General features: G+C 38.9%; 1 protein-coding gene across 1 annotated transcript in view; it reads right to left on the bottom strand.

Annotated features, from left to right (window-relative positions):
• Positions 1-230: 230 nt before the first annotated feature.
• Positions 231-23,710, bottom strand: part of PACC1 (proton activated chloride channel 1) — a 28,177-nt gene continuing 4,697 nt past the window's right edge. Inside the window, exons 2-8 of the mRNA XM_015814677.1 lie at positions 17,740-17,839; positions 15,446-15,649; positions 11,679-11,833; positions 9,994-10,136; positions 4,758-4,902; positions 3,623-3,727; positions 231-1,256 (exon numbers count right to left, since the gene is read on the bottom strand). Of these exons, the coding sequence (XP_015670163.1) occupies positions 1,095-1,256; positions 3,623-3,727; positions 4,758-4,902; positions 9,994-10,136; positions 11,679-11,833; positions 15,446-15,649; positions 17,740-17,839 (1,014 nt within the window). The 3' untranslated portion in view covers positions 231-1,094. The remainder of the gene's footprint in view (positions 1,257-3,622; positions 3,728-4,757; positions 4,903-9,993; positions 10,137-11,678; positions 11,834-15,445; positions 15,650-17,739; positions 17,840-23,710) is intronic.

Here is a 23,710-nt window from a genome sequence, read left to right as displayed (position 1 = left end):
TGGCGCCATATCCCCTTAAATTGGCAGCATATTGCATCATAGCAATAGCACTTAGACTTATATACTGCTTCACAGTGCTTTATAGCCCTCTAAGCAGTTTACAGAATCAGCATATTGCCCCCAACAATCTGGGTCCTCGTTTTACTGACTTCGGAAGGATGGAAGACTGAGTCAACCTTGAACAGGTGAGGATCGAAGGAATCGAACTCCTGGCAGTGTGAACAAAGCTAGCCTGCAATACTGCATTCTAACCACTGGGCCACCACGACTCTTCTAATCATCACAATGCTTCCATAGTAGTTATCAGATATCAACTGTCCTTTTTATAAAAAAGATTGTATCTACTTTTGTAACTAAAAGTCCAACACACAAAAGAGCTGAAATCCAATAGAGAATGTATTGTTTCAGATAGAAAGGGTAAGAAATCAAACTGTTATGTCCTCCAGCCAACCAATATTGATCAATCTCTCTAGTCATACTTTTGGGGTTAGTTGTTAATCGGTGGTATGTTCAATATACAGTCAGTGCATAAAGCTTTAACAATATGTTTCATCCCTTGGAGTGTGTTTGTCAGAGCAACAGCTGGAATGTAAGTGATACATAATGCTCAATCAGAATCCAATAAAGCGCTGTTCCCTCTGATTGGCAGCATATTCAGTTAAAGGCTTTGAAGCAAATGTCTTTGTCCCTGAGTTGATTAGTGATTGGACTCAACATTTGGGGACAGATTAACTAAACCTATTACTGGTGGACACTATATTTTAAATTCCCATTTTTTAAAAAAAACAACAACAACAACCCTACTTCATTCATACAAATTGTTTCTTTTTTACAGGAAGTTATTTTTTTTTCAGGAATATTCTTACCACTAAGTAACAGTTTGTAAAAGAAACCATATATTTAGAAAAGACTGCGGATTTATAAAGAGTCAAATCATTTTCTAAAAATTCCAAATATTAAGTTCAGTCCACCAAAGCAATTTGTCCTTCCATCAATGCAGTTTTCTTGTGTAAGACAGAAGACAGAAGTTGTATTGGTTTAATCGTCCTAGTTGAACTTCTCAGTGAAACAGAAATCTGTGAAGCACATTGTTTTCAACTTATATGGTTCAAGGCTTGAGTTTTTCTCTTGAGATGCCGTTTTCGGATTTTTATCATCCATTTCACACTCAGTTTGGCAAAATCGGCTGCTTTAAACAAAGCCAGGAATATACCACATAAAAGAGCAATCATGTTCCAAGGATTTGCAGTGACAATCTATGAAAATAAATTAAATTAATCATTTAAACTGTCGATTAAAGAGCTACTGTTTACTTTTTATTATGGAATGTTTTATAATGAAACACTTGGTTTATAATAAATATATTAAACTTCTACTTATGGTTACTTCTCCAAACAGACCAAGAGAAAAAGTTGCATTCAGTATCATTTTCCTTGTTTCATATTCACATGGCTAAGATTGAGAGTTACTGTTAATAAAGCAATATCTAAAGCTGGTTTATTGTTCGTGTCTATAGTGATGCTTAAAAGGTTATGAACCCTTTTGAATTGTCAATATTGGTACATATGATCTAAAATTTGATCAAATATGTGGCTTTGGATCAGTTTCCACAGTAAATAAAAGAACGAGTATAATGTTTTTGACGTATTAGTTTAATTTGGTTCTTTTTAACTAATTTGGGACATGTGTGAAGAGGTGATAACATCTTAAGTTATATTTATGCACAAATATTGAAAATTCAAAAGGATTCACAAATGTTTAAGCACCAGTGGATATGCCTACTTTTAAGATGTAATCAGATACAGGTAATCCCCGAGTTACGAGCATTCACTAACGCTTGTTCAAAGTTATGTGATGAGTGCCCCCTAGTGCTTACGAGCAAGTCCCAAAGTTACGAATATTGCAGCACTACAGCAGTCGTTCGCCCTTATGAGCGACTGCAGTGGCTCTGCAACATTCACCCTGGTACCTACCTACCCCCGCCCCGTGTCTCCCTAGGCACCAGGCCTTCAATATTCACCCTGTGAAGATTGAGATCTTTCACTTTCTTGGCTGCTCCAAGCCTTCTGTGCGTTCGCAGAGAATGGAGGCCTAAAGTAACGCAAGCTTATGCGAGATCAGTGGGGTGAGATTTCATGCTACTGATCTCGCGTGATCTCATGGTACTTTAGATCTCTGTTCTCTACAACAGAATGGAACCAAAGCTAGGGAACGCTTCCTCAGCTCCCCGCAGCCCGATCAGGCCTTGAAAACGCCTCTGGAGCCCGCATCTGGCCACGGGGGGGGGGCATGGAAGTATTCCCTAGCCTCAGATCCAGGCGGCAGCAGCCTGGAAAAGGCCTCCAGAGCCCAAATTGGGCCGCAGGGGGGCACGCGGAAGCGTTCCCCCGCCTCAGATCTGGGCAGCAGCAGCCTGCAAAAGGCCTCCGGAACCTGGATCAGGCTGGGGGAGGCAGAAGCATTCCCGGCCTCAAATCCGAGTGGAAGCAAGAACCACGGCAGAGAAGAGACGGATCTTTTCCAGATGAGTCCAGTACGGCAGGAAGGGAGGGGGAAGCATGCGGTATCTTAGTGGGTCGGGGAGGCCTTGTTCCATCACTAGGCCCTCCGTGGCCTTCCCCACCCTGAGATACCTCATGTTCACTTAATGAGCTGCATGCGTTTTAACAAGCAAGGGGGTGATCTCGTTCGAGGTACGAGATTCACTCTACGAGTTTTCGAGTTACGAGTGGAATGGGCAGGCTCCATTACACTTGTAACTCGAGGACTACCTGTGTACATTTTCCATGGAATAAGATGCCATGAAAGCAAAGGAACATCCTTCTAAATCAGTGTTTCTCAACCTTGACAATTTTAAGGCATGTGGACTTCAACTCCCAGAATTCCACAGCCAGCAATGCTGGCTGTGGAATTCTGGGAGTTGAAGTCCACATGCCTTAAAATTGTCAAGGTTGAGAAACACTGTTCTAAATAGACATATTACTGCTAAAATGTTATGTTTCCAGAGTTATTATATTTCAGACACGTCACAGTGTACAGCAGCAATCAAATTTTTCCTGCCATTACTTCACTCTTTGATAAACCTGCATCTGGGAGTCTACATAGGATGCAAATTTCTAACTATTCTGATTACATTCTAAGGGAAGGTACATTCCAATTAACAACCATTCATTTAGTGACCAAAGTTGCAGTGACAATGAAAAAAATTGATTTATGATTGTTTTTCACACTTAACATCTCTTGCAGCATCCCCATGGTCACGATTAAAATTCAGATGCTTGGCCACCGGTTCATATATATGAGTGTTACAGTGTCCTTTCATATGATCACCTTTTGTGGCCTTCTGACAAGCAAAGTCAACAGGAAAGCCAGATTCACTTAATGACCGTGTTACTAACAACTGCAGTGAATCACTCAACTGTGACAAGAAAGGTCATAAAATGGGGCAAAACTCATTTAACAACTATCTTGCTTAGCAACAGAAATTTTGGGCTCAATTGTGGTTGTAACTCAAGGACTAGCTGTATATCATCTTGAAAATAGTGGATCTCCTATTTGTGCTCCTAATTTGTACTTAGGCTGGCACTTTACATCCATGCAGAAATGATCCACATTTACTCACATCTTGAACTTCCTGAATAAAAGGATCTTTCCATTCAAACACCACAAAAAATAGCTGGTCAGTATCAGCTTTTATCCTCCGTTCAATGTAGTTAACCACGCTAATCTGACGGAATAAAGAGAAAAAATAGGTGATTATTCATATATAACATACCAAAACACTTTTTTAAAAAGCCCAAGAATCCAAATGCCTTAGAAATAAAAATAAAATTGACAGCCTGCTGCTGTGGGACTAAGTTGAGGAAAAAAATAGGAACTTACCAAGATGTGTAGGAATGAGGCATGCAAACAACACTGGCTTCTAAAAGGTAAGTAAAATGGGGGAAATTCCCAAAATGGCTGAAGTGTGGAATATAGCCAGCAATAAAACCCTTATTTTTCAAAAAAAGCAAAATGGGATAAGCTAAAATTCATACAGTACAATATCTTCAAGAAAGGCTACATTTTTTTTTCTTTTACAGATAACTGATGGGGGAAATTGCTAGAAAAATTCTTGAGCAGAAATCTTAATGATCAGTAGGTCACAGATCTAATTTCTCAAATGTATTTCATTATGAGTTTAATGCATTTCTTAATGGTGGATCATTTTTCTTTGCTATTTGTTGCCTTCAGATTGCAGAAAAACAGCCAGTACTGTAGTTGTCAGGACCAGCTTTACCATTAAGCAAAGTGAAGGGGCTGCCTTAGGGGCAGATATTGGGGAATACGCAGGGCACATATGCTAGTCCATCTGAATGGGGGAAACTGTGCTGTGGAACCTGCCTACTATCCCAAGCATTGTGAAAGATACCATCCTATTGTCAGTGCTGAAGATTAAGTTATCAGTTTAGCTAATTTGTGTATCATCTTCAGTTTGGTGTCTGGCATAAAAGTTCCTTAGGAAATCCCTGAATTCCAAGTTAAAATTGTGATTTAAGTATCTAGGGCAAGATTAGGAAAAACATATCTATCTGAATACTTTGCTGGTTGATACTTATAATTAGCAAATAAATTCTGCAAAGTCTTCAGTGTGTACTTTTCCAACCTTTAGTGGTTCACTTTTTCACAAAACTCAAGACAATACTCAAGCCAGAATCCCAGCTATTTGTTCAACAATAAAAGCTGTGTGGTGAGAAAGCCTCATGAGACATCATTACCTCCTGCCTAAATTCGACTGCCATCAAACCATTTTCTTCTTTAGTTTTCACCAAAGACATTTTGACCCAAGTTCGGAAACCTCCAGAGAATTTCCAACTGGAATAGGAGCTCTCACACACCTTCATAAATTCCGACTTGTTTGGACTGTATTGGGAAGAAATGTTATGTTTAGACAGATTATTATGGTTTACTATGAAGCTTTGTTATCTTGAAGAAAAAAATGTGTAGTGCTCCTGGCTTTATAGATTGTTGCTCTGACTATGATCTTCCGTCAAATCTCTCATTTCAGGTTTCCCAGCACGTTTGTAATACTTTTCTTGGAACCAGTTAAGATTACTTATTATCACCTAATATTTTAAAAAAATATTTGTTATTGTTTGTGTTATTTGGGAATCTCCATGTTGTAAAGCTTTTCAGTTTTAGCTTTATTTCAGTTATGTTGTTCTTTAAGGTGAATGAAATGATAACATAATTTTGGCAGTTACTTGCAGTAACAACCAACACAGAGCAGGTCAGTATTATTTGCACCCTGGGGATGCAAAAGTAAAGCCATGGGCATCTATGGGAATGGGGCAGCAAATAACAAAAAAGAATTGTAATGCAAACCACAAGGCTTATTATTGATGTCAGAATGCAAGTACAAAAGTTGATGTTTGTGTTGTAATATACATTCTGTCATTTTCTGATTTTTCACACTTTGAACTCACATTTATGGTGAGGAGCTGAAGCTAAGAGAATTCTGTCTTGCCCTAAGAACAGCTACTGAGGTTTTAAAGAAATCCAGAATTATTGCATTATTTATCATTTAAACTATAGTTACGCCTTACAATCTTTCCTAGGGCTTTCCAAATATTTTGGTCCTACAATTCCCCTTAGTCCAAGGCAAGATGAACTCTGGTGAAGAAAGGCTAGGCCTTTAGCTCAGAGCCTGTGGAGGAGCCCATTCTGAGAAGAACTGCTATATATACTACTTCATCATCATTTTAGCCATTCTCTATCCCAGTGGTTCTCAACCTGTGGGTCGGGACCCCATTTGGGGTCGATCGACCATTTCACGGGGGTCGCCAAACAAGGCTGTCCGCCATTTTTTTGTCCGCCATTTTTTTCCCCTTTTCCGGCGGGTGCCTTACCTCCCTTGGGCCGGGCCAGCTGGTGGTCGGCCTGCTCCGTCTCTGCCGCTTGCCAGCTACGCCTTGGCCGGCGCAGGGGGGGCGGAACCACGCATGCGTGGCGCTCCCGGGCAGGGAAAGTCCTTGACTTACAACTGGTTTAGTCCTCGACTTACGACCGGTTGGGGTCACGGCATTAAAAAGGTTGAGAACCACTGCTCTATCCACTGCAGAACGAAGGCCTCCTCCGCATGTTTTCAACCAATACAGTCCTGAACTTTCTTTTGCCAATTGGGCCCACAATACTTGCTAATCTTGTCAATCCATCTTGTTTTAGGTCTCTTTCATGGGCGCTTTTTATCAAGTGGAATCCATTTTATGACTGCCTTGGTCCACCTAACATCAGTTCTTCTTGCTGTGTGACCACTTCCATTTCATTTACTCTCTTTTTTATATATTTTATTGAGTTTTTATAGTTACAAATCTTTAGTGCTGAATAAACAACGTGTTGTCTGTGTATACATATTTACCATTGATAATAATACAATTTCCATTTCTACTCTATTCCGCTTTTCTAGCCATTTATAAAAATTATCCCATGTTTGAAAATATTCTGTATCTTCTTTCCCTTTCATTTTCAATGTAAGCCTATCCATTTCTGCACAATCCAAAATTTTCCTAATCATATCTTCTTCCGATGGTGTTTCTTCGTTTTTCCAATACTGTGTAAATGTAATTCTCACTGCTGTTAATACATGTAATATTAAATATATATATTTTTGTTATAGTTCTCTATAATTATACCTAGAAGAAATAGTTCTGGCTTAAAATCTACATGCTTTCTTAATATTTTCTGTAACCACATGTGTATTTTTGATCAAAATTCTTTTGCTTTAGGGCATGTCCACCAAAGGTGATAGTACGTGCCTGGCTTTTGCCTACATTTCCAACAATTACTAGAGATGTTTTTAAACATTTTTGCTAATCTTGCAGATGGTAAATGCCATCTATAAAACATTTTATATAGATTTTCTTTTTAAGTAGCTGCCCTTGTTATTTTATAGTTTCTTTCCCACAAGTTTTGCCATTTTTCTAATTCTACATTGTGTCCAAATTTTTTTGCCCAAGTTGTCATTGTTTCTTTAACTTGTTCATCTTCCATCTTCAAGTTTAACAAAAGTTTATAAAGGTCTTCAATCAATTTTTCATCTGATGACAGTAGTATCTGGTGAAAGACTGTTTGATCTTGGCATATTTTTTACATCTCATTTTCATTTGCAAGTGTGGCCACCATGATAGCTCAATGCCATTCTTCCAATTCTTGTTTAGTTTGTAAATTCCTATCATTATTCAAAATGTCTCTGTATATCACAAGTTTCTCATAGTTGGTTAAATTTGGGTGCACAAACGCTTCCATTGTTGAGATCCATCCTGGCATTTTCATATAAATTTTCATTTTTATCTTTTCCCATGTCAGAAGTAAGGCATTTCTTATGTAGTGAGCTTTACTCTCTTGATGATATTGTATACTTTTGTTTGTTCTCTAATCCATGTCTTGTAATGCTGGCATGTATCTTTCCATGGCTCTTTGCACCTCTCATAGCTTTTGTATTAAATATATATACTTATTTAGATGTAATTCTCCTGAAGTTAAAGGAGGTTGATTTCTGAACACATAAATAGTGCACTTTGGCTAGTATGCAGCATCAACACCTAAGCCTAACAAGGGTTTTGAATTGCATATTATACAAGTTTGTTGGTCTTTGTCTTTTTCCTGGCATAAAAGCCTATTCTGTTATTGTTTGGAAACAAATTCCTCCTTGATAGGACCATATTAAAAATTCCATTGGAAATAAGTAATATTTAAAAAAAAACGAGGCACACATGGATTTAATTTTTCAAATAAATAAAATCTGGAAGGATTAAGCCTCCTAGTTCCATGCAGAGTACATTGGACTATCATGCATTTCAGGTAGAGTAAGTAAAATATGAAAGTAGAAGTTTACATAACATTTAATTTAGCCTTCTGTTCTTTGAATCTTGTTGATTATGTCTGTGTGTGTCAAAAATCTCAGACAGAACTTTGCACTCTTCCAATACATTAGCAAATTTAGTTCCAAGCTCACCTTGGAAAATGCAACATAGCCATGAGACTATAACACGTGACGTTGTGCGACGTATCATGACTTTTTCCCCATTGCCGGCAATGGGCACGGTTTTGGCGTGATGCATCCGGCCCGCAGGCCGGCAGTTTGACATGACTATAACACAAACCTGGGCTTATGGCCCCAAAGCCACAGTCAGTGTGAAATGTTATCGGGTGGGAAGCATGCAGCTATAAATACGAGGGCAATTCGGAAATAAACCTCCATTTGGTTATCAATGACAGACACTTGCAGATACAGAACTTTTGTTATACACATAGAAAATTACAACATTGCATTACTTTTTGACAATCACCATTCAAATTGAGGCACTTGTTGGAAGTCAGCATGCCCCGACACTTGTTATGGATGCCTCATCTGAGTTTTCGTAACGTTTCACAGTAGACTTCTGAATTGACGGTCGAACCACGCTCCATGAACTTCACTAGCAGTACTCCTTTGGCATCTTCACATTTGGTGGGATTTTCTATGGCACCCCTTCGGGTGTGGTGTTGGTTCACAATAATGCTCGCCCACACACCGCTAGACGCACCCAAGAACTTTTGAAGCAGCTCCATTGGGATGTTTTTGATCACTTCCCCTATAGCCCAGATTTGGCGCTGAGCGACTACTAAGGAATTTCAAACCTTGTAAGATGTTATGACAAGTGCCTCAATCTGGATGGCAATTATGTTGAAAAGTAATGTAATGTTGTAGTTTTCTAATGTGTATAATAAAAAGTTCTGTATCTGCGAGTGTCTATCACTGATAACCAAATGGAGGTTTATTTCCGAATGGCCCTCATATGTAAAGCTGCCTTTCTGAATGTGAGTTTGCTGCCTGCCTGAAAGAATATTTCCTCTAATGATATGCAGGTCTTTTCTAGTTTTCAATGCTATCTGAAATGACATTTAGAGACAAATTTAACTGGTAGCAGCAATAGCAGGGCATAAATAAAAAGTTCAGTAATAATCAGGTACTTAAAATACGCATCAGACACAAATACATGAAAATGAAATGTAAAAATAGTGATTTTATGAAATATAAATCAGTTTTGGAATTTTAACATTTTTGAAATATGTTCAAACAAGCCCACATAGAAAAAGTTAGAGGCAACTTTGTCTTTTCACACAGTGATACTCAAAACTCAGCTGTACAGCTAATAGGGTTAGCCTCACTGTATTTCACCTCTGAAATTTTTCTGCTCACTTATGGCTCATTCTACATTCAAATTCGACACTTTCCCCATTTTGTGATTTTAAAAATAGAACTATCTCTCTAACTTGCTTCCCATACATTAAATAAATGTTAGCTCTTTTTTCCTATTCCTAATCTACTGAACTGCTGCTTAGTTACTTCAGGAAATGCCAGCAGGCTGGAAGCAAAACACTTCACTTTGGGGGCCTGGTATTCTTCCTTCCTCATCACTCTTATATTTAGGTTCCTCCAAAACAAGAGGTTTGTAGGCAGGGAATCAAGGTGACTTGTGTTTCTTCCATCTATTTTATATTACAATACTATAAAGCTGAGCTGAGACATTATTTGTTGTACACTGGACAGAGCTTTAGATTCCCAATTATTATACCAATTCCCCCCCCCCCAAAGTAGATTGTAGAAGAAAAATGGGAGCAAATCAGCAGTGGATTTGCATGCTTAATTGACCGAGTAAGGCCAATCAATTCCTACTGTATCTTTTCCCAACCAGAGTGTCCCAAGATGTATATAAACATTGATGAGGATTGTGAAAGTTGAAGGCTACAGATTTGGAAGATACCCAAGAGAAAAGATTTGACTTAGCATAAGTAACTGAGAAGTATTAGATCTGCTCTTCTGTATCTGACTCTCTTTGGTGAACCTTGGAATCTTACTAAAAAAAAAAGATCTTCACAGTCATGAATTTGCCCAATCTTTTATGTCGTACTAGTCTTAAGCATATAGTACCTCTACTTTCTGATGTGACTGAAAATTAAAGAGGGCCGTACCTGTGGAGAAAATCTTGAAATGAAGAAAAAAGAAGATAATCTATTGCACTGAAATCCTGATCAGTCTCATTCAGATGAAACTGCATGAAGACCAATTCCCGTTTCTTCACATCTTGGGGTCCTTTGACAATCACAGCATGTTTCTACAAGTGCAAGAGCAAGGAGAAAAAAAATGGACATTGCCTTCTATATGGATGTAAATATTAAGATAGTCCTGACCCTAGAATTGATTCACTTACCAACATTTAGAAAAATAATATTCCAAACCATTCCATTGTTTATATTTATTACAACAGGCTAAATCTAAATTTAGGCAAATGATACTGGCAGATAGAGATTTCTGCTCTTGTCTTCCTACCCCATAGTAATTTTCATAATACCTTCTTCCTATATGTAACATGGTCAGCAAACTGAAGAAAGAAAGAAGGCAGTGGAGGCCCTTTCTCTTCCCTGAGTGGTTTTCCCAATAAGATGATTTGCCTTCATTCATTCCAGTATCATCCCTTTCATTTGACATCCATCCTTGATTCTTTGCACAGCATTTGGAAAAAGGTGGTGGTAAAAACTTCTGAGATTGGTACTGATCATTTAAGTTTTCAAAGCACTACACTTCCATTGCTATGGCAAAATGTGGGATTTAAGATAAGCCAACATTATAGACAGGTTCACAAAACATCTGCTCACGCATGGAGGGCATGTATGTGAATTGGCACACCAGCAAGTCTTATTCTACCGAACTTTTATCTTTCTAGACTACATCTATTGTACACATAATAGTTACACAAAACCATATGGTTTCTGCACTGAAGAATCCTTATTTTTTCCAGACACAGCCAGGGAGGCACCAGGTGCTATGGATGCTTTTATGGAAATACTTCTATTGCTGCAGCTGTAAAGCTAAGAAAATGTAAGTCCCAGTTTTCTTACAGCAAATGGCTATCTGCAGTAGTGAGGACTGCTAAGACTGAATTGAGCTATTACTGTAGTACAGATTGCTAAGACTGAAGACTGCCAAGAAGGGATTCAGTTTTTTATTCACTTCTTTAGAAGCCCAGTTTTAATTCCAAAGAGTGTCTTTTAAAACATGTACTAACCAGGTGCCTGCAGGAGATGCCAAGGAGGGCAAATAACAAAGGCGGCAATATATCTTTGTGATACAAGCTCCACAACTTTTGAACATGTGTCTTCACACACACAGGTGGAAATTGTGTCATAATTGTGCTTCTGTCATTTTGATGGAAATGCTGTGTCCTGCACATGCTTTGAATACATACAGACCAATGGGAAAGGACTTTGTTCATCTTAGCCTTATTCACATTACTATACTTAGTATAGCATAATAATGCTATAGCAGTGTTAATGCTGTAGTAGCATAAGTTAATGTTCCAAAGTTGTTTTGCATCAGGAGCATGTTATGCCTGTGTTGAAAAATTGTCAGCTGCTTTCCAAAACCATTTAAAGTGCCGATTTAAGACCTGACATTTTGAGGAATTGATAGGAACCTGTATAGACACTAAAGTCAGCAAGAAAGGCCGTCAAAGATGCCTTTGTGTTCTCCTGCTTTGCTTCTAATTATATGCTCTATGGGTAGGATAGTGCAGTATGAATATCATACTGGCTCCTGCTTTGTGCTGAGGCATCTCCACTATGCACCCAGTGGATTTTATGTTCTCTTTAATTATTACCTTGGTTGCATTAGTAAACGGATCTGTGTAGTTGATTCTCTGGGTAATGCATTCAATTTTCCCTGGCTGGCCTGGGTTGACCAGAGGTGGAATGTAATCATAATAATGATGCTTGCAGGATAGCAGTTCAGCCTTGCCTGGATAGAGGGCAATACCTATTTTTGAAAAACAGTTTTATATTTGAAATCAATGGAACCAGTTCATATGCCATGCCAAGCCCATCACATGCATAACTCTGTAAGCAAACAATATTGCCATTATCCATAATACAAAATGTAATATGGTAATCAAAATGGGGAGACCTTTAAGCTAACCCGGAGGATAATAGTACAAAATCCACTTTTGGTCAAAACATTTGAGAGGGACCATTTAGTTCAATAGCACAGCACAGACTCTTATTTCAGAAAGGTCTAGAGATTAACCACCTGCATTTCTAAAGAAAAGTCTCTATCTAATATGCTATAGAACTACTGATAGTCTCAAGGGGAGATAAATGAATAGCACAACAGTACGAAGCTGTAGTTTAAAAGGCCATTATTTGTCCCATAAGTGAAGATGTGAATCAGTCAAACATATGAGAGGAAACAAAAGGGTGCACTTGACAACACTTTCTGAAGTCAAAATCTGACACTAATGGGACCAGCCCGAGACACAAATCTGCTTTTAGCTATATAGCCCTGTCCGAGATTCTACTACTTAGTCATACTGAAGTGCAACTGACTCTAGTTAAGTTCTCACACTCAAGTGAATAAGGATACCTGCTGGTCTGGTTTGTCCAAAGCATTACATTATACTAAAGATATAACTTCAGCTACGATATCCAGATTATTACGGCTAGTTCAACAAATGATGCAATGCTGGCATGGATGCACCTACAACATGAACATGTACTCATTGTTAATATCCCTTTATGGTGCTTATATGTCAAAGAACTGTATGACTATATTGATCAATTGTGGAAATAAGCACATACACTGAATGGAATATGAATACCCTTAGAATAAAATGGAGTACAATGTTGGAGATGGGCTTTTCAACACAGAGAGAGGAAGAAATATTGTGAATTAACTTGGAGATTACATTACAGAAAGCTAATGAAATGGGATTTCACACCAATTTCTGGAATCTCCTAGTGAGGTAAGAGTGCAAATATTATTAAACAGCCCTCTCCTCTCATACTACATATAAACCCACATACTGGGTTTATACATTGTGCTACACTATGATGTATAATGCCTTTGTGTGGAGTGAATAAATGTCACACTTACAGGAGCTATTTTCTTTATTTGTAATTAATTAAATTAAAATTAAATTAAAAATTAAATTAATTAAATTTAATTCTAATCAAATTAGAATTAAAGAACTCTGAGCGTTGTTCTGATTATCAGAAATGAATGGAGAGGACAGATAATAATGGTAAACCTAAGCTTTCTTCAATTCCTATAGTTTAAGATCCTTATTAAAACAACTCACAAATCTTTACTGATCAAGTGGAAATCCCCAGGTATCTAGCAAATGATCCAGTCACAGCTGCTGCCTACCCCTTTAATACAGGCACATTAAGGACATGGCTTTGGATCCCATCACATCTAATGGCTCCACATCCAACTCAGACTCTTTGCAGATCATTTCATCCAGAGGCCACTCAGTAAAATTAGCACAAGTAATTCTGGAGGCTCCGCTGAGAGGAAGATTGGAACAGTGTTCTCACCTCACAAGAAAACTACATCAAATAAGAATATCCAAACACAAAGCTGATGGAGAAGAATCTTCTTTTCCTTAGCAATCCTGCCCTAGAGCAGATCCTACAGTACATTATAATTCATCTTCCATAAATCTATGGCATTTTATGTGAATTGTTGAAAGAAAGGTGCTATGGCCATAGTTTCATTGCTGTAGCTCCCTAACGTAAACAAATCTTTATTACACATTTCTGCTAAATGGCCTCTGTGCTATTCAGAAGAACAGCTCATGACTACAACATGGCTTTAATCCAGCAACCTTTGGCACAGAAGCTTCTATTAAAGCAGTGGTTCTCAACCTTTTTAATGCTGCGACCCCCAACCGGTCGTAAGTCGAGGACTAAACCGGTCATAAGTCGAGGACTAACGGTTGTAAGTCGAGGACTAAACTGGTCATAAGTTGAGGACTACCCAACCGGTCATAAGTCGAGGATTTTCCCTGCCCGGGAGTGCCACGCATGCGTGGTTTCGCCCCCTGCGCCGGCCGAGGCGTAGCTGGCAAGCGGCAGAGATGGAGCAGGCCGACCACCAGCTGGCCCAGCTCAAGGGAGGTAAGGCACCCGCTGGAAAAGGGGAAAAAAATGGCAGATAGCCTTGCTTGGCGACTCCCGTGAAATGGTCGATCGACCCCAAATGGGGTCGCGACCCATAGGTTGAGAACCGCTGTATCAAAGAATTGTTCCACAGGGAGATAATGTGTACATTAGTCATTTTTCCTCACCGCTGGCTGTCTTGATTATGATTGATGGATTGATTAGATTTCATTAGTTCTGGAAGGTGCATGTTGTCTGTCCCCAAATAAAACAATCTGCATGACCCAAGGAAGGGAAAGGCAATTGTATATGGCTCCCAACCCATTCTACAGCCTCCAGGTTCCCCAACATCACCCTATCAAAATTCTGCAAAATTCCCATTGTGGGTGAGATCATTTCTCCTTCACTCCCCTTAATGAACAAAACCCACAAATAGATATGTGAAGTTTTTGGCAGGTTGAACAAAAGTATTTCAGTTTTAACACATGCTGGAAATTTAAGCATGTTTGACCTCCTAGAAAATGCCATCTTATTGCTCTTATGTTCCCAGGAATTTTTGGAAGCCTTTTTAAAAAAATTAAGTCCAACCTATTGTTAAAAAGTAAAAAAAAAACTGTGATCATGAAATAATTAGGTTGGATTCACACAATAACACTAAGTCACAGTGTAATCTAAGTTTTGGTTTATTTCTAATTGTTGTTATAATCCATCATGTCAATCCTGTCTTCTGGTGACTACAGGAAGACGTCCATGTGGTTTTCTTGGCAACATTTTTTGAAGTGATTCGCTCTCATCTCCTTCCTAAGGCTGAGAAAGAGTGACTGGTCCAAAGTCAGTGCTATTATTATTATTATTATTATTATTATTATTATTATTATTATTATTATTATTATTATTATTATTATTATTATTATTATTATTATTATTATTTATTGAATTTATATACCGCCCTATCTCCCTTACGGGACTCAGGGCGGTGCCACTCCAACAAAGTGGCTCTTTGACTTAAAAAGATGAATAAAATGAGCCATTGTGATTTATAAAACACTGTTTATGTATGAACCAGGCCATTGTGATTTGTTCAAGAAATCTTAATGAAAACCATAGTTTAACACAATGCATGAACCTAGCCAGAGATTTCAGCTATAGAGTACAAAAGTGTAAACTTACATAATATTGCTCTGCTCATTGTTACATGTTCTACCCCAAACTTCTGAATTTCCAAAGCCTTCAACAGAATTTGCAGAGCTACAGCTCCCAGAATTCGTTAGACAAACTTCACCTTTATAAAGATAGCATATGTACTGCACAAGTTTAGATTTAAGTCACCAAGAGTTGCTTTATCGAGGAGATGGGCAGATTTAATAAAGAAAAAACCCCAACTAAATAGCAGTTAAGAAGAATAGCAGTAATGGCAATCCTTTAATTCCAAGAATAACTGCAGATGCTACCTGATTCCCCACAAAATATGCTATCCACCCTCTGGTCTTACCAGGAGCATCGTAAGAGGGCACTTCCTTGAGTGAGACGGACATCACTGGATGCTTGAGTTTTTCCCTAAAGTCAGCAATGGTTTGATAAGCCAAAAAAATGGCCACTGCCATGAGCACCAAATATATGAAGAGAAGTATTACAGAGAAGACATTTTTCAGGCAGGACTTGCTGAAACGCACTGAAGGGCTGCTACCATCTAGGACTAAAGATAATATTAATTTGAAAATGCAGTTATTTATTTATTTAGCATATGACATACAATGTCAGGAAAATCTATAAATGCTAGACACAATGCAGTCCTGACAGCCTAAATTGCTAGTTCATTGCATGCCTACCCTTGGTGCACTGCAGGTGGTGAACTAGCTTCAACTGACTAGCGTCGCTCAGGTTGCTGGCTCTTCTAGGCCAGGGCTTTTCAACCAGTGGTACGGGTACCACCTGTGGTACATTGGCACCTGGCAGGTGGTACACGACCATCCTAGAAAAGTCGTAGTGGGGGAGGGGAATGAGCTGAATCGGTGGCAGCACGGCTGGAGCTGCAGGGTTGTCAGAGCTCAGCGGAAGCGCCAGGATCAGCGTCAGTCTCCAGCTGGAGCTCGGCTGATCCTGATGCTTCTGCTGAGCCCAGAAGAAGCGCCGATCAGCTGGAATGTTGCAGCATCTCCAGGGTCTTGTGATTTATATTCAGATGTTGGCAATTGATTCATATTTATGACGGTCACAGTGTCCCAGGGTCTTGTGAAGTGAACAAAACCTGCTGCAACCACCCAGCAGATGGTGGGAATAAAAACCAAACACCCCCCCCCACCGCCAATCCTTAACAGAAACGCTCACAACAATGAAAACCTTGGACAGGAGGAAGAGTGCGGCCGGGCGGGCAGGCAGGTGTCTTGCTCAGCTGTGGCTTGGGGGACACTTTTTCAGTGCCATTGTAACTTCGAACAGTCACTAAGCGAACTGTCGAGGACTACCTGTACTTTATCACTTTTTTCCTTTTTTGGGGGGGTCATCAAGTTTTTGACACCTTGCTAGGCGACTGAGGGTACTCAGATGTTGCTATATCCTAAAAGTGGTACAATGGGTGAAAAGGTTGAAAAGCCCTGTTCTAGGCTCCTCCAGTCTCGCCTTGCCTACTGCCTCATGTTGCGCTGTCTTACATCTGGCCAGGTCCAGCACCGGCTTCCGTTCTCCGCGCACACAAATGCAGCTAGGTTTTTCCCACCGAAGTGGTACCCATTTATCTACTTGCAATATTGCATGCTTTCAAACTGCTGGGGGTAAGCAGGAGCTGGGGAGCGAGCAGTGGGAGCTCACCCTGTTCTCACGGAGCCAGGCTCGAACCACCAGCATGCAGACCCTTTCTGGTCCACAGTTCCAGCATCATTAAGCCATTATGCCACTGCAGTACCTAATGGACTATAGTTGCCTCTTGCGAAAGAGGCCAGATTCAAAACTCTGAATCTGATGGAGAGTATTTGGAAAGTCAGATCCAATTTTCTTCTTGCGTAGAAAGAATGTAGAAGAAAATCAAACAATTATTTTGCTTTTGAAGCAGCATTTTTTCAGCATCCAAGGCCACAGGAAACATGTCATTCCTGCAATTATTTCATTAGAGATGGTGGGGCTAGAAATTTCAGACCTTCAAAAAGAGACTTTTTAAAATATTGGGTTGCTGTTATTTTTAAAACAATAAACCTGTCCAAAACTTATTTCTTTAAATCTGTGAAAAACTATGCCCTCGCATGCTGAAAAAAGGGATGTGGGGTAGAGGTGAATGACATTTGTTATGCAACAACTTTGGATTAAATTCCAAAAGGTGTTTCTGAGCATGTAGAGAGTATGAATTGTTATATAAGGTCTCTATAACAATTTAAAGTAGCTACATGTTTTCATGGGGTACCATTACTGCCATATGATTCTAGAATGCAGCTGTTTAAATAGTTGCTAACAGCTACTCTAGTTGGGCCTTCAAAAGATCCAAAACATTATATAATCCTATTGTCTACCATTGATGTAGTGATCAGCTTTCTCCACATTTTATTTGAGTGTCTAAGTACAGTATTCCTGGTGTGTGTGCTACCACAGACAGAATATTCATTGTAAAGGAAACCCTTCCCTCACCTTCTAGCTTATATGCCTTATATCTGTCTTTCACAAATAGCAACTCTCTCTTGATACTTTGGAGAGATATTATTGCTTTGAATATTACTTGTCAATCGGTAACAATATCCAACAAGAGCTTAGGATGCTCCATTGTGAATTATTCAGTTTGACAAGATCAGAAGGCCTCACCTGGAAGGATTGTTGAACTGGTATCTTCCTGATCCTCTTCATCTAAGAGTTCATCTGTTGGTTCAGCATTTGCAGGTGCACACTCCATATCTTCATTTAGCTGCAAACAGAATTACTGCTGTTCAGTAGTATGCTGTAATATTACTGGGCTGTAGTTGGCATATTACTGGGCTCAAATGTAAATATTAGCTACCTCAGTAGACCATTCTTATTCTAACCACTTCATATCTTACAGACCCTCTATTATGGCTGTTCTATACATGCTTAAAGCATGCAGGAAGCACGCATTACAGCTTGTTGAAACTAAGAAAACATGGGATGGTGATCTTGGGTTCTATGATGGATTAACACTGACCCCTGTGAAAAAAACCCAAAAGTTTCTGTTTGACTCTTAGGAAGTGCTATCTTACTAAACACACACCACTTTAACCACAATTGTGAAGAGGCACAGTTAGGAAATAATTCAAATTCCCACTGAACTACAGAGTTATCGGGGTAACTTTGGCCCAGTTACTCTCTCATCATGCCACTGCTTTTATATTTCATTTCAAATGACCACAATAAACAAATGGCCAAACACTTTTTCTTGCATAAATATAGGCTAGATGCGTTCTTGCTCTGTTCCTTAAAGCTAATGGTTCAAACTGTCAGGATGATTTTTGTCAATGTCTCAAGCTTGTCATATCTGACAATCCCTGCACACTGCGCAGCAATCTCAAGAACTGGGTGAAAATAAAGGAAGTCATCTCAGAAAAAAATCTAGCTTTCCTTTGTTTCTTGTCTCTCTCCATTTCTAAAACAAGCAACTGAATCATAATGTAGTATTTTTTCTCCCATTCCCCACTGAAAAATCGGGCCATTTTTTAAATGTTACTTTTTCAAATGTTTTTTTTTAATTGAAAATTTTATAAAAGTTTTACAATATAATTCCCCCCCGCCCCAGAACCCACCCTTCCCCTCCCCCTCCCTCCCCCCCCACTTCCCAGAGCCAATCACAGGGTTAACAATACATTAACCATACTCTAACATTAATCAACTATTAGATTAACAAATCTATAACATCCTTTAACGCTCTTTTAAACAAATATACTAATATTAAACACAATAATTATAACAACATATTGATAATTATAAATAAAAATAAGTAACTTATTATAACATATAAACTACATTAATACTCTAGAATTTACTCAAAAACCAAATGAAATTTTTTTGTACCATATTTACTCTCAATATAATCTATCCATCTTCTCCAAACCAAAATATATCTTTCTTGTGAGTAATCCTTCACATAAGCGGAAATCTTGGCCATTTCTGCTAAATTTGAGACTTTAAGTGACCATTCTTCTATAGTGGGCAAACGTTCCATTTTCCAACATTGAGCTATTAGTAATCTTGCAGCAGTTATCAAATTCAACATCAAATCCATTTCTTTTGTATCCAAATCTTCCATAATACCCAGCAAAAATATCTGCAGCTTAAACTTTATCTTTTTCTTAAAAATATTTTGAATATTCCACCATATCTTAATCCAAAATGCCTTTACCTCCCTGCATGTCCACCACATATGAAAATAGGTTGCATCTAAGTTTCCACATCTCCAACACTTAGGTTTTAAAAAGGCCTTTTCCAGGCCCTCTTGCTACCACATTTCAACTTGATTTTCAGTGAGACAGGAATAGGAGATTGCTACACGGATGAGCCTCACTCCAGAGCAAGAGGCGCTGAACTCCAACAAATGCCCCACAAAGATTTCATTTCTTTTTCCAGGCTGCTTGCTGGGATTGTATTACTTCTGAAGGTTTGTGTCTTGTTCAGGTGAAAACAGGGATTCTGCTGATGTCGCAATTGTTAGGCTTCCCAATCAGGGCTTGACAGTAAATCACTTCTTACCAGCATTTTATCATTCAGCTCATCACCTTGACTTGAGTTGGCAGAAGCCTCGTAGACACAGAGGCATCAAGGCATAAACATATCTAAGAATCTGATGGATTTTATAGTTTCTGGGGCCATAACTAGACTGTTTTAGGAACTGTCCATGAGACTGGCCATACCTTCATCTGGCATTTGCCTTGAAGTGGAGAAGTTGATATATAGGAATCCCAGAAGTGATGCCTTGTCATGAATCGTTCTGTATCTAGTCAAATAGATGTATATCACAGCATGGTCTCCTCTCTGAAGACAGAGTTCAGAGTTCCCTCCACCTCCAGAAGTTAATGATCTAACTCAGGGGTAGTCAACCTAGGCTCTTTTATGACTCGTGGACTTCAACCCCCAGAATTCCTGAGCCAGCACAGCTGGCTCAGGAATTCTGGGAGTTGAAGTCCACGAGTCATAAAAGAGCCAAGGTTGACTACCCCTGAACTGGTTTTGAAGTAGCTCTGGGGAATGTTTCTCATATCTGACCAACCACTCTAGTAACAATTTAGTTAAGTGTTCCAGATATTGCATTTGATTCTGTCCTGTTTCTGAGACAAAAATGCCTCAAGGTATATGGAGTACATGTGGGAAAAGGAGCACAAAGGCCAGCAGCTTAAACAACAATAATACAATTTTGAAATGGATACAGCTGAACATAGCATAAGCACCATTACAAAGTATGTGGAGAAGTCATCAGAGAGGAAAAGAAGTAAAATATGTAATCCCATGCGCACAGAATTGGCCAGTGGAACTCTTAAGAGCTGCCAGGTAGAAGATGTAGCTTTTGTTGCTGGTAATGTCCTAGTATTGTTTTATGAAGAATTCCCATGGTTCTTCATGAATAATAATAAACCCATACTGGGCTTAATAATGCCTAAAATGTGCAACACCAAAATTTATGTGTATGTATTTATTTTATTTTATTAAGAGTATCTGATAGATAAGAATGTAAAAAGAATGTATGTTAACACGTGATAAATATCGCGGTATATGTATGGGGGAGAGTTGGGAAAAAATAAAAAAGTTTAAATAAAAAAAATAATGTCTAAAATATGCAACGTAACATCTAATAAGATCTGTGAGAACCTGTTCCACTGCTGATTTGTAGAGGAAATGACCAAAGTTCTTCAATTTATTCACACTGCAATTTGCTTGTTAGATTCCCTCTATAGCTGACCAATGATCTCTTAGATAAGATCCCTCTACAACAGTGTTTCTCAACCTTGACAATTTTAAGGCATGTGGACTTCAACTCCCAGAATTCCACAGCCAGCAATGCTAGCTGTGGAATTCTGGGAGTTGAAGTCCACATGCCTTAAAATTGTCAAGGTTGAGAAACACTGCTCTACAACAGAAGAGTTCCTCCTTCCTTAAAAGAGAAGATGGTGAAGACTTTGCTTAAGAAACTACCTCCAAACTGGATTGATTTTAATGACTATAAATATTCCTGGCTTGTCTAATATTCTATATTTAAGCAAGCCAGTAAAAAAATCAGTGGTCCTTTTGAAGATATGGATTAGCTAGATCCTTTCCAGTCTCTCTTCAGACCTAGATCTGGCACAGAGATGGTTTCCATTATTTTGATGGGTGATCCTTATGAGAGACAGATATGGCAGTATGCTTCTATTGATACTCTCTCAGTGGCTTCTGATATTATTGATCATCATATCCTTTCGGAACCTCTGTGGGAGCTGTAAGCCAGAGATCCCAGCTTTCTGATGCTTTTACTCTTGTCTCTCTAGGTCAGTGGTTCTCAACCTTTTTAATGCCGCGACCCCAACCGGTCGTAAGTCGAGGACTAAACCGGTCGTAAGTCGAGGACTAAACCGGTCGTAAGTCGAGGACTAAACTGGTCGTAAGTCGAGGACTACCCAACCGGTCGTAAGTCGAGGACTTTCCCTGCCCGGGAGCGCTGCGCATGCATGGTTCCGCCCCCTGCGCCGGCTGAGGCGTAGCTGGCAAGCGGCAGAGACGGAGCAGGCCTACCACCAGCTGGCCCAGCCCAAGGGAGGTAAGGCACCCGCCGGAAAAGGGGGGAAAAATGGCGGACAAAAAAAATGGCGGACAGCCTTGCTTGGCGACCCCCATGAAATGGTCGATCGACCCCAAATGGGGTCCCGACCCAGAGGTTGAGAACCACTGCTCTAGGTATTTCTAGAAGGTGGCATTGGAACAGTCCCAAGATTTTATCTTGTTTCCAGTAACTGTATGAAGTTATTTGGAAGGATTTAGTACCAGTTGCAACTAGCATGTTGAAGATTCCCAGCTATAGTACATTTTTTCTACAAACTCAATATTGATGTTTGAGCACCTTTATACAATATCAGATAAAAGGGACTGAATAGGGGAGAAACAGAATTCAGTCAAGACAAGTTGTTGCTGATTCCTGAAATGGATTTCAAGTTTTAAGTGAAATGCCTCTTCTGGATGGAGCACACTCCCCCTATGGAACAGGTTTGCCATTTGGGAATCATCTTTTATCCAACTTTGATTTATGTAACATTTGCATAATGTTGGAGGCCCTACATTGATAACCCATGCACTGGTAGCTCAAGGTTGGATTATTACAATGAGCTTTTTATGTCTCCCTCTGTAAGACAGTTCAGAAATTGTAGCTGGTCCAGAATGCAACAGCATATATGTGACCTTGCTTGTTGCTTGTTGAATTCCAACGCAAGATTATCATTTTGCTATATAAAATTTGACATGATTTAAATCCAGATGGTTAGGCACAGCCCTTTTTTTTGCAGATCTTGCTAAATCAACATGGTAGAACAATCTGCCCTTAGAACTGCAACAGAGTGCCTACTTATAACAGCTTATGAAGAGTAATAACACTGATCTCCAATGAGTGGACCATAAATTTAACATTAATAATAAATAAATCTTCTAACTAAGGCCTTTTAGATGTGCAGAATCATTTTATGCTGTTGGTCATACTGAATGGCAGTTAATTAAAACAAAAAAGAATAAGTTGCCTAGAATTATTGGAGAGAGCAATATCTACTGTATATTTATATGTTTAAATCATTGCCATGAGTTATGGCCCACACAACCATTAACATATTGCTCAGTACTGCTTCAATATATGAGCAATCTTTGTATCCAGCATATTATTCATTCTATTCCATTTCCCTTCACTATCATCCTTCTGTTTTTCCCTCCTAACCTCCTTGCGAGCTTTTCAAATGCATCTGGTTATATTTAGTCAGACCAGAATGCTGGAATTTAAAAAAGCTGTTATGTTCTTGTAAGGATTTTTTATATCTTTACTTGGATCTGTGGGTTTATATCACCACTATAAATCAGACACAAATAATCAGTGGCATTTATATCATATCAATTTTTTATTATTAATTGCCTATGAGAAGATCTAACAGGGTGCTCTGTAATTTTGAGTTTCCATTTATTTAATTCTCAGGTCCAGTGGAAGGGAAACTGGAATTTCCTTTCAGTTAGTTGGATTAGTGTTCTGGAAAATACACAGGAAATATATTCCACATAACTCAGGAGACACACTTTATTTCTGAATAAATGTGCACTGGTTCAAATCTCAGCCCACTTTCCCATTTACAAGCATGTGAGAAAAACACCAATCTCCTTTTATCTTTAAAGGTTTAAAGGGAGAACAAATGGTATTTCTTTTCCATTCATCTCAGCAACAAACTCAATAGCCTATCACTTCCTCATTCCATTTTTGAACCATGACTTTTTTTTAATGTTGCCTAACAATACTTTCAGTTTGACTGGATCAGCCCTCACCCTTCTAGTTATTTTGTTGGTTAAAATCTTTAGATGAATTCCAAATTTCTTCTTTGCAAGTGTCTAGGAACTCCTAACCTAACCAAAGTTCAGAAAATGATTAATGTTAGGCCATAGAATCCCTTGAATCTTGAAACCGATGGCTGCTTTCAATAACCTCACAGTTTGTGCTCTTAACACTTATATCATTGCTTTTGTAGCCAAAACTTGGGGAAACCTCAAGGTTTACTAAAGAACACACAAAAACCCTCTCCTTCTCTGGATCCCTGCTCCTCTGAAAAAGAGCTCA

Source organism: Protobothrops mucrosquamatus, unplaced genomic scaffold (genome assembly GCF_001527695.2).
Source record: "Protobothrops mucrosquamatus isolate PMUCROS unplaced genomic scaffold, P.Mucros_1.0 scaffold_91, whole genome shotgun sequence".
NCBI classification, from domain to species: domain Eukaryota; kingdom Metazoa; phylum Chordata; class Lepidosauria; order Squamata; family Viperidae; genus Protobothrops; species Protobothrops mucrosquamatus.
This window is presented reverse-complemented; position numbering and strand designations above follow the sequence as displayed.